This window comes from Thamnophis elegans, chromosome 10 (genome assembly GCF_009769535.1).
Source record: "Thamnophis elegans isolate rThaEle1 chromosome 10, rThaEle1.pri, whole genome shotgun sequence".
Classification (NCBI taxonomy): Eukaryota; Metazoa; Chordata; class Lepidosauria; order Squamata; family Colubridae; genus Thamnophis; species Thamnophis elegans.
This window is the reverse complement of record NC_045550.1, coordinates 28,847,663-28,859,756: the sequence shown is the minus strand read 5'-3', so window position 1 is coordinate 28,859,756 and position 12,094 is coordinate 28,847,663. Positions and strand designations below refer to the sequence as shown.

General features: G+C 40.8%; 1 protein-coding gene across 1 annotated transcript in view; it reads left to right on the top strand.

Annotated features, from left to right (window-relative positions):
- KIF1A (kinesin family member 1A) overlaps positions 1 to 12,094 on the top strand; it is a 97,391-nt gene that overhangs the window by 14,542 nt on the left and 70,755 nt on the right. Inside the window, exon 2 of the mRNA XM_032225371.1 lies at positions 1,958 to 2,118. Within this exon, the coding sequence (XP_032081262.1) occupies positions 2,013 to 2,118 (106 nt within the window). The 5' untranslated portion in view covers positions 1,958 to 2,012. The remainder of the gene's footprint in view (positions 1 to 1,957; positions 2,119 to 12,094) is intronic.

Below are 12,094 nucleotides of genomic sequence, written 5' to 3'. Positions count from 1 at the left end.
TGTTATGGACATTTTGCTTTTCAACTGCCAGAATGTAATGCAATGTATCCTATACATTACAAAAGTGTATTGGTAATCGATCTTATTAGTTCTCATACTTTAGGAAATTCTAATGTTCTTCATCTATATTGAGACTGCCACTCAGAATTCCAACACCATCATCAGAAAAGGATCAGATTAGCTAATAATCCTAGCAACTGCACTCACACATTTGGAGGGCACTAGGAGAGGCATAAATACCATGTTTCCCTGAAAATACGACAGGGTCTTATTTTCTTTTTACCTGCAAAATATGGCTTGGGCTTTATTATGGGGGGGAGGGTTTATTGTTTTGGGGTTGCCGGGCGGCTGCTCTCTTACGAGCGGGCTCCCAAAAAGCCGGGCACAGCATCATGGGAGAATGGCTGTGTTGCGCTGTCACAGTAGCCATGAAGCGACCACACTCAGGAGCAGCCACCTGGCAAACCCCCTTTGCAGCCGGGCACAGCGCCATTCACTGACCTAGGGGTATCGCCAAGCCATGTGAGCGCCTGTTCGCTGCTGCCTGGCTCCCACGGCTTGGCGCCTTCCAAATGCCAGTGAATGGCGCTCTGCACAGCTGGAGAGGGGGGTTGCACGAGCGGCTATTCCACTCTCGCTCATCTGCCTCCCAGCCTCACAGTGCATGGCCCAGCTCTCATTACAGAGCCAGGGCACCTCTGCCGCCGCCGCCATCTCAGCCTGGCTTTTTCCGCGGCTTCCAACCCGAGTCTTTCAGCAGTGGCCGCTCTGGGCGCATGCTGGAAGCCATAGAAAAAGCCAGGCTGGGATGTTGCACTGATAGTTTTGCAGAGATTCTGGAAACATTTCAGGATGTTTTGGATAGGCAGATATTTGAAGACAATTTATTACTAATTGGCAGGCAAAAAAATCTTGTTAATGATTTCACTAAAGTTTTAAATTTTAATGAGAATATTGATAATAGTTTATTGAGTAAACCACCATTGGCTGTATTCATGCAACACTGGGTGTCTTTGGGCCAGTCAGTCTCGCTCTGCCTAGATTGTTGTTGTAGGGGGAAGGGAAAGGAAGAGAAAGGTATGTTGGATACATCCAATATCTGAGGGGTTGCCACAAAGAAGAGGGAGTCAAGATATTCTCCAAAGCACCTGAGGAAAGGACAAGAAGCAATGTGTGGGAAGTAATCAAAGAGAGAATCAAGATAGAACTGATGAGAAATTTCCTGGCAGTTAGAACAATTAATCAGTGGAACAACTTGCCTCCAGAAGTTGTGAATGCTCCAACACCAGAAGTTTTTAAGACAAGATTGGATAACCATTTGTCTGAAGTGGTGTAGGGTTTGCTGCCTAAGCAGGGGTTGGGCTAGAAGACCTCCAAGGTCCCTTCCAACTCTATTATTATTTTCTATTCTATTCATATGTTCACTGCCTTGGGTTGTTTGTAAAAATAATGAAGTTGGGATACAAATAAATAAAAATAAGCATGCTTAACCAAAGTTATATTATTGCTTAATGCACTGTGTAAATCAGTCCTTTACCTACTGATTATGCAACATTAATTTGAAAGTAAAAAAATTAAGTGGTGGTCATTTTTAAAAGTAGTAGAAATGTAATCTTTCTTTTGAGTGGGCGACCCCTTATGCATGCCTACCTGGATAAAATTTCCATATAATTATCTTTATTTCTGTAAGCACCAAAGACTTGTTGCAATCCTTTGGAATTACTAATTGTTTCGAATTCTCTCCAGTTTTTCTTTATTGGAGTGAGTTTCCCATCACACTTAATAGGCTTGTCTTTTGCTTTAATCAAGAAGTTTGAATAGCTTACATTCCAATCCACAATAAGAAAGATAGAACAATCATAAGAACAATCTGAAAAAAACAATAAATCATAATGCTGGAGGACAGGTTGAGTTTCAAGAGATATTCTTTCTTAACACTTTTTTAATTTCTTCCTAGGACATTTTAAGGAGTAAAATCCTACCAAGAGGATAAAAATCTGCAGCTTACCAGGATGGCAGGAGCCTCAGTAAAAGTGGCAGTGCGGGTGCGTCCCTTCAATTCCCGAGAAATGAGCAAGGATTCCAAATGCATCATACAAATGACAGGAAACACCACAAGTGAGTAACTTCTCCGTCATTTTCTACTAGATACTTCAAATTGCATTTAAGCCTCTTTTCTTCAGTTTCTGATTGATATTAATCAAAGGGGGGATGTGAAAAAGCTTAGTCAAAGCAATTTTCTAATTTACTATACAGATAGTAGAATAATTTAATTGTTTATTAAGCCAACCATTGCTTTACCAAGCATTGTCCTGTGGTAAAAATACGTATGATAACTATTTTGATATGGTTGTTTCTATGATACCATTTCCTAATAATAGCAGGAAGTTGGATCAAATAGGAAGCTGAAGCCTTTTTTTGCTTCATGTAGATACAGTTCTAACTGTAACATTATGCAATGCTAAGGCATAATTTTGAATACTTGTATTTTCTATGTAGAACAAAATGATCAAGTTTACTCTGCAATATTTGAAGAGAGAGATGGGGTAGAAACTCCTGTTCTGGACAGTCATTGGGAAGTTGTTGAAAATGAACCATTCTCCTTTGAATTGGACATTTTCCATTTGGCAAGCATAATGTTGCAAGGTCATTTAGAGTCTCCCTCCCCCCCCCGGCTTTACATTGATCAGTTAATTAAACATCAGCATTGGCATTAATATTGACACTAAATAATTGCTATTAAGGTAAACCATAACATCCATCCAAATTTGACACAATTGAGGTTCCTGTTTCTGAAGTCTTGCTACTTTAACTTTATGATTTTCCCCCCTAATATGACAATTAAAGAGGCCTTATTAATCCATAACTCAAGTGTTACATTTTGTAGAGTTTTCCAAGGTTGCACAATTATTAATTTGACTGTAGGAATTAAATAATCAATTCCTGATTGTAAAGCTCATTATCTGATCCTCTAAATAAATGTAACAAGCTTAACTCTGGAGAGCATTTAGTTCTTTGTTTGGTGATAATACTTGTTTTCACCAAAAATTCTTCCTCTCCCCACCAGACAGAAGAAGTAGGACAGGACAGAAGAGTTGTGGGTTCTTGATTTCTCAGTAAACCTCTTAAAATAATCCATTTTAAAGACAATCTAACAGGGTTGTTCCTGTCATCTGCATGTTAACCCCACAGACTGCTGACCGCAGAACCTCCCCCCCTCCCACCTGCCGGACAAAGCATCTAGAGCAGAGGAAAATAGTCATTAATCCCTCCTAGTCGATATGAAAACACCTCCTTTTTGTATTTTTACGGGCTTGCAGTTCTGTCTCCTTAAGTCTTAGGTAGAGAAGAAGGAAACATGATTTGGCTCATCTGAGAAAGAGACAATTCCACCCCCCCCCCCTTTAACCATTTTTGGGGGGTATTTATGGAAGATGAAATATGTGTTATGTAGACACTCAGGCGATTGGGCTGGTAATCTATTATTGAAAACAGAGATGATTTACTAGAGTCCTTGAAGAGCTAAGTATTTAAATCTTTTGTATCCATGAATGGGGCATCTTAAAAAATAACTCTGCAGTGTTTCAATTTTGGCCTAACGAAGGCCCTCTTTCATTATATAAATTTACATATCGTAGTTTAGGACTGGCAGTTATTGAACAGGAATTGTCCACCATGGCTGTGGAGCATAATTGGAAGAAAAGGATGGGTACAGGAAGAAGTACATCCTTGCAAGTCTAAGGAGTGTCAGCACTGCAAACACAAAGCTGTGTATGATTAATCTGCCAGCAGCCTGCATCATAAACTGCTCCTAGTCACAACTCCACATGTACATAATAAGTGACTAAGGTACTTAGTCTTGGTAAAAAATGTTTTTTCCTTGCCCAGCTGTATTTCAGCTGCTCGGTTATTTTAATGTATTTTATTAAATTTGAAGTACAAGGAGTAAAAGGACACTAAGAGGCAGATTGTTCATGTTTTCATTCATACAGTACCCAGGCTTTATATAAAGTAGACTGCTATTTGGGGAGCCTAGTTTCCAGATAACTTTCAAAATTCTCTATTTTTTTTTTTATTATGGATCCCTATTTCTTAACAGCTAACTGTGGGCCAGAGTGTCTGCAGAGCTTCTGATTCTGCCATTACCCCTTTATTAAAATGTTAGGCATTCTTAATGCTATTTTGCTTTCTGTCATAAAGTGCCAACTGTTATAATGATATACTCCTAAATCCTTTTTATGCCCATGATGGTTTCTTTTGATTGAACGTCTAGATTTTATGGCCAAGTTTTATCACAAACTTTGGCTTCTCACCTCTTCTTCTTTCCCTCTCTTTTCTCCCAGCTGCTGTAGGGACTGGATTTTTAGGCATATTGTATAACAGATAGGAGTGGAGGCTGATAGAGAACAGGGAAATAAACAATTGAAGAAATCCTAGATTCATTTGTCTGCTTATCTGGCAGTTTTGAAGAGGCAATAGAAATCTCTAGATTGTGGCCTGGCAATCCTATGTAGAGATTTATAAAGAAATATGATTACTCAATATTAGGCTGTATCTAATACTAACTAGAGAAGACTATTAAACGTGTTTATGCAGTAGTGTGCTTCTGCTATGGAAGTTACCAACATTTTTGTTTACTATTTTAATTTTTTTAGACATAGATATCAGTCAGAGGTGGTATTCAGCCGGTAGCGGGCAAACCAGTAGCGGCAGCTGTGGGAGGCTCTGCTCACCTGCCCCAATGTAGTGCGCGACCTTCTGCGCATGTGCAGAAGGCAGTGCACATGTGCAGAAGGTGGCGCACGACCACATTTGCAAACCGGTAGGGAAGGTAAGTGAATCCCACCACTGGTATCATTAGAATGTATGCAGATTTTGTATTGAAAATATAAATAAATAAGCAATATTAGGAAGCTGGAAAATAATTCCTATTATTTGGGGAGAATGAAGGGTATATCTATCTTGCAATGGGAATATGGAAGCATAGAAAATACAAAAGCTGGAAGTATAATCAGGAAACAAACAAACAATCAAGTAAATATGCTGTTCACCAAACACTGAATCAAAAATTATCTACATATATGCCCGCAGATAACTGGCTATGAGACCCTCTAGCTTAAGTTGAACCTTCAGAAACCATTGGGATATTGCTGGTATACCACTTTCCCTGTTGCCAAACATCATCTCTGCTTCTGTTTTCCATTGCCAGCTTAGTAGTGGAGATCCCAAAGATTATGGTCCTTGGTGACTGCAAATTTCCTGGCAATGTTAAATCTGTGATGGCTCGTGAGTTCATGGCCTCCATTGCAACCAGGGACTTGTCACAAATGATCAAAGGTCCAATGCTGTCTGTCGGCTGATTTGGGGTGCTTTGGTTTTCCAAAGATCTCTGGGAGATGAAATACTAGAAGCAATGACTGTGGTGTTCTTGGAGAAAGACAAGAGTGAATCTGATTGAACATCAGTAAGGTCCTTCTCTGGAGAAGATGGAGAACCTTCAGTGGAGAAGATGATAGCCCTATATTCTTTAAGCCTAGCTAGTTAAGCAGGGGTGGACTGGTTAGGTTAGGTTTGGGCTTGTCTATGGTCTTGTTGACCATCCTGATTAATTTTTTTCAGATTCAGCCAAGATTGGGTAAGTTTTGTTGGATCAGCTGGGCTCATAGATAAGATTCTTCTGCAAAATATTGTTGTAATGAGCCTATTAAACTTTACAGTGAAAAATCAGAAAGAACATTGGTTCATAAAGTTATGGCTGTTGTTTGCACAATTATGTTTAGAATATGAATAATAAAATGAGCTTGAACTTTGGGTAAAGGAAGCCAAATGTGATTTAATAGTTATAACAGAGGCCTAATGGGATCAGTTCCATGATTGGAATATAGCAGTTGAAAGATTCAATTTGGCAATTTGTTCAAAGGACCACTAGAATAGGAAGAATAATATATTCATTCCTCTTCAGATATTCAAGTAAATGAGCTTGCCAATGCTACAGAGAACATCAGAGATAGAGAAATAAAAACAGTGCTGCTTTTATTTATTTATCTGTTGATCATCCAACAACAGATGTGGATTATGCTTCTTAAAGCTAATTTCAATATCTGAAAGAGGCATGATTAATTATCCCAACATCTGTTGGAGGACAAGCACTGCCAAATATGACTCTTCCAGAAAATTTCTAACTTTTCTTTCAGCGTTTGGAGGAAAGGAAGAAAACGATCAGCGCATATTTGTGCCCCCCCACACCTGCCACACCTGCCCCTTCTGCGCATGTGCGGCAGAGACCCAAAGGCTAGCTGGCCGGTAGGAGGCATGCGCTCATGGGTGGCAGAACTGAAATGGGGTGACAGCTCATGTGCCATCAGAGAGGGTGCTGCGTGCCACTTCTTGCATGCATGCCATAGCTTTACCATCACGGGACTATCTGCTTGTTAGTGAGGTTTATCTGTGCTCTTTGGAAACTTGCTATGAGATTTTATATTTTGTAAGACCCCAAATTAGGAGCTAGCTGCTGCCCTGCCTCCAACCCTGAGTATCAGAGGAAAATAAGTTTGATGAGGAGAAACTGAAATGTGATGAAGGAGAGTGCTCGGCGATTAGAGAAAGAAAACATCTTTCCCCCAACCAAAGTGGTTACTTGCCCTATGAGCCTGCACCATTAACCACAAAGCACAGTAAAACACATTGAATTTTAGTAGTAGTAGTAGTTGTAGTTGAGTTTATTTATAGGCCGCCCTTTTCCCTGAGGGGACTCAGGGCGGCTAACAACTTGTATGGGAGGGGGAAACATACGATGACATAATAAACACAATATATAATTAAAATCGAGCAACATTCATTCAACATTCGGGTGGGGGCGGATTATACTCTTTACCCCCAGGCCTGACGGGATAGCCCGATCTTGAGGGCTGTGCGGAAGGTCTGAAGGGTGGTGAGGGTACGGATCTCCACGGGGCGATCGTTCCAGAGGGTCGGAGCTGCTACTGAAAAGGCTCTCCTCCGCATAGTTGCCAGCCGGCACTGGCTGGCAGATGGCACTCGGAGGAGGCCTAATCTGTGAGATCTAATGGGTCGAGAGGAGGTGATTGGCAGGAGGCGGTCTCCCAAGTACGCAGATCCACTACCATGAAGGGCTTTGTAGGTAGTAAGAAGCACCTTGAAGCGCACACGGAGATCAACAGGTAGCCAGTGCAGCTCGCGGAGGATAGGTGTTATGTGGGCAAACCGAGGTGCACCCACAATCACTCGCACGGCCGCATTCTGGACTAGCTGAAGCCGCCGGATGCTCTTCAAGGGCAGCCCCATGTAGAGCACGTTGCAGTATTCATAGCCCTTGAAACTGTCATTAGGTATTTAAAGATTAACACTTTTTAAATACTGGTGCTACCAAGGACTACAAAAGGCTATGGAGTCCTTTTCTATCATATGATTTCAACACCCCCCCCCCCCAAAAAAAATTCTTAAGATGTGTTTTAGGAGTCCAAAAGTCTCCCTGTATTCTTTGTCTTTGCAGTGACTGGCATTCAACTATTAAAATTGGTATTGCAGAGCCTTTAAGCCCTAGGTCACGGGTATCAAACTGGCAGCCCGTGGGCCAGATGCGTCACGCACAGGCCAAGCCACCCCAGGTCCGCAAAGGGGGAAAACATTGCAAAAGTCACATGGCAGCAATGTGACGTGGTTAGTTTGAAACCCGGACACTAGGATAATAGCAATAGCAATAGGAGTTAGACTTATATACCATTTCATAGGGCTTTCAGCCCTCTCTAAGCGGTTTACAGAGTCAGCATATATTGCCCCCACAGTCTGGGTCCTCATTTCACCCACTTCGGAAGGATGGGAGTCAACCTTGAGCCGGTGATATTTGAACTGCTGAACTGCAGATAGCAGTCAGCTGAAGTGGCCTGCAGTACTGCACTCTAACCACTGCGCCACCTCGGCTCTCTAAGGTTGCATTCCTTTTAGATTCTAAATTTTGCCTATTAGAGCAAATGGAATATATTCCAATATAACATATTTATGGTTCATGACATGGGAGACCTCATGCATGTGGATGATCAACAAGAGCTTTTTTAAAAAATCTGGGAATAACTTGATAGCTCCATAAATTTTTAAGAACAGGAACTTTGCAGTACCTTTGCTTTGGTGGCCATGCTGACCATTTTGATTCCCCTTGGCAGTTTCCTTAGCAACTGCTGGTTTTTCAGAAAAGCTTATCATTAATTCAGAACACCGGGCTGTTTTATTTGGTTCATTCCCTCTGGCCTTTATGAATGTATTATTATAAACACAGTTAATTCTCCAGCACTGCACCATATGCGAGAGAGGCCATTTTACACCCGGCAGATATAAAATAAAATGAATCACAACAAATAGCAAACCTGAGGGGAAGGAAAGAAGGAAGCAGTGGTGGGTTAGGGTTAGGCGCTGGATTGTGCAAGCAGAGCAGGAGGGAGGGAGGAAAGTTCACCCAATCATGGCTTGGGACAAGGGGAGAGGAGGAACCGGCTGCAACTCAAAAAAACACCCCCAGGCGTGGCGGGGGCCGTGGGAAATAACAGAGCCTAGATTGCACACGCACACTTGTATCCTATAGTCACAATACTGTGGCCCAAAGGACAATAGAAAGACAATTCTGGATTGCATCAACAGATCCTGCACCAATCCTAACAATCCTGAAGTACTTAATGTTGTTCCAAACTAAACCTGGACATTTCCCTCCGCCACTGCCCTGTCCTGCTGCCTCCACTGCCTTCTCCTGCCACTGCCGCCCTCTCCAGCATGCTGCCCCCGTCCCCATCATGGCGGCAATGGCAGCGGTTTCAGGAGATGCTGGGCGGTGGGGAGGGGGCGCTAGCTAGGGCAAATGCTTATCTGTGTGTAGGCAGGAGGAGGCAATTCTGTGGATGCATATGGCGAAGGCGAGGCAGGGTGAGCGTGGGCCGGTTCGGGAGCGTCGCCAGCTAGCCGTCACTACTGGTTTGGCGACCCATGCCCAATTACCACTACCATTTGGAGGAAGAGGATATGGTTGAGCAAATGTGCAGGAAAGCTCTTGCCTGCTTCATCTGAAGTAGGGGAAGAAAGAAAAACTGGTTTCTTCAAGGGTGACCAAAAGCAAAAGTCATGTGGGTTTGTGGATTTCTTTTTGCCTCTAGCAGCAGAAAAAGAAGATAATTGGTTTGTGTGAACAACTTCAGCAGTTGTTTCTTTTGATCTGTTTTTAAAGTTAAAAAAAGGGGTTTTAAAAGATACAAGGAATATTTTCTCTGTTCACCTTGGATACCACTTGGAATTGATATATATCAGATGGATTCTCTGCTTACCCTTGTTTAAATAATCATTTTTTCAAACATTAATTCTATCAAAAAATTTAAACAATTGAATATTGGTTCGAGGCTTCTGGAGTCATACCCTTGGAGTCTCTGATTTGGTTGAAGACAATACAAAACAATTAGTTACCTTTTAAAATTCACCTGTACTTTTGGCTCCTCCCCAGATGGAAAATTTTGTTTCTTACCCTTCAGATTGATAAGAATGTATATCAGTGGTGATAAGGGATGCCAAATAGTCATATTTTGTGTGTATGTGTGTGTCTCTCTGTTGAATGATTAAATTCATCCCAAGGTTGGTCTCAAACCATAGTTCAGATAAAGCTTTATGCTTTATTTCTCAGAATTCTCACATATTTTGCCTCAAACCACTGCAAAATTGGTCAAAGATACATCAATAACTTCAAATTATAATTAGGAAAATACTGAGAATCCTTTATTACTGGAGATTTCCCCAATCTAATGAATTTTAGATGTGTTGGGAAAGCTGCTGCCTTCCCAAATTAAAGTTGAAATTGAAGTTGTATTTTTCTGACATCTTCAATTTCCAGAAAGTGCCAGGAGAGATACAAGGTTGGACCAGGCTGACATGAAGCATATAACTATGCACAATATTTTTATTACTAATGTGAATTTTTTGGAGGTATGGAAATAACTCCAAGTGTGAATAAGTGGGAGCATCAACCATTGTAAGAATCTGTCAGCTTCCTGAGTAGACCAGACGGGAACATGACAAGATGAGCTAATTTTACTTCATTGTAATGCTACATTAACAGAATCTTTCAAGTCAGAAAATCTCTCACCATCCCTCGCTAGGCAGCATCTCTTTCCCTTATCTCTCAAGGTCATTCCCACATAATATTACAGAGTCTGATCACAGTTACTATTAGCTTGTTTCTATTTATCTAGTTTAGTGGTCACCAACCAGTGGTCCGTGGACCACTGGTGGTCCATATGAAAATTTTGGTGGTCCGCAGACAAAATATTTGCATTTTTTACATTGCACTAAATACTATTTATCTTTTTTTTTAAATCACATTAGTGGTCTGTGGGATTTAAAATTATGAATTTAGTAGTCTCCGTGGTCCTGATCTAGTTCATGCATGAGACAAGGGCATGAAAATTGTGTTTTTTTTCTAAGTGTCATATTGATAATGGTTTCTGCACCAGGAATTTATTGTTTATGGGTATGCATGCTCTGGATTGATTGGTAAATAAACCAGTTAGTTTTCTCAAGCCTCTGTTAGCACAGAAAAAGATAAGATAGGGAAAAAGATTTATCTAGCCCTCTCTGGAGATGTTATTGGGCAAATGTGGACATGAATCTGGAAGTGCTATTTACATTTTTAGAGCTAAATTGTAGTTGACAATGTCTATATGTCCTGGATTTTAAAATAACACTGCTCTTTTTACTCTTAATTTTTGCTATCCTTACATGCTTTCCTCTGTATCCTTTAGCAGGGATGTGTGTGTGTGTCTCTTTGTCCTTTTCTTTTTCTTCTTTGAAAATGAAGAAGTGGAGTGGAGTCGACATAATGAAAAGAATGTCTAATTTGAATGATGCATCCTCCTCCTATTAAATTGTAATTCTTCACTCCATACCATCTTATTCTGAAAGGTCATCCAAATTATGTATAAAATTATGGAGTTGCTTCTTTTTGAGGCTTGCCATCATTCTGTGTTTTGTGCCTTTTCTGTTTAAAATGCAGTAAACAATTAAGAGAGATTGACAGAGCCAAGTCAGTTCTTAGATTGCCATAGTAACATTCTTGACATCAGAGGAGAAATGTGTGCAGAATTCTAAAGTGTGCATATGGTGCACCAAGAGACAAACATTTAGTGCTTGAATGCCTCTCAGTCCTCATTACCATTACTTCTAAAATCAAACTGCTAGAAACAGTATCAGAACTGACGATTGGCTTATTAAGACTGCTGCTCTAAGATGCTTGACCCATTCATAACTAGGATTCCTAACTGCCCTATTTCATGAATATTAATCGAAGATATAAAGATTGAACATGGAACCTTATGCATGCAAATATTGCACAAATGGAAACTGTTGGCTGTAGCCTTATTCTGCTGGCAATGAGTGTGCACTCTGCAATAGACTGGAGTTACCTTTAACATTTATGAAAAGGCAGCATAAGCAAAGGGGCATAAGCAGAATTTGGGATAAGAGGAAGACAAGAGGATGTTTTTTGGAAGAAAGTTTGGGGAGTGTCTTTTTTCCCCCCTAAATATGTTTGCTTAGAACTTTATTCACTTTCCACAAATACATTAAATAACTAAGGGGATGGCACACATTTTTTCTTATCCCTTGCTATGTTCAATTGTTTTACTAAGCATTCAGTTTATTTTCTTCTATATTTTGCTTTTGGGGATATGCAAAACATGTTGTACACAAACCATTTTCTGCATGGAACAGTTGTTTTTCATTGATGAATGTTCAAACTGAAACATGCAGATTTCTTTCAGAAATGTTTTGCGATAGGGAATAGGAAAAAGCCATGCATATTAACAGTGGCAAGCAGCAGCTAAAGGGGTTATTGAAGGAAAGGCACTGGGAAAAATGAGGGAGAGGGGAGAAAGCTAGTTAGATACCAGTACATCACACTTATAGTTAAATTGGCGGCTGCTACAACTGCTACTGTCCTCCCTTCAAATCAGAGGTGGGTTCCTACCAGTTCGCACCAGTTCGGTAGAACCGGTTCGTCAAATCTACCGAACCGGTTAGAAGAGGTTCCACCAATGGACCCGGAAAG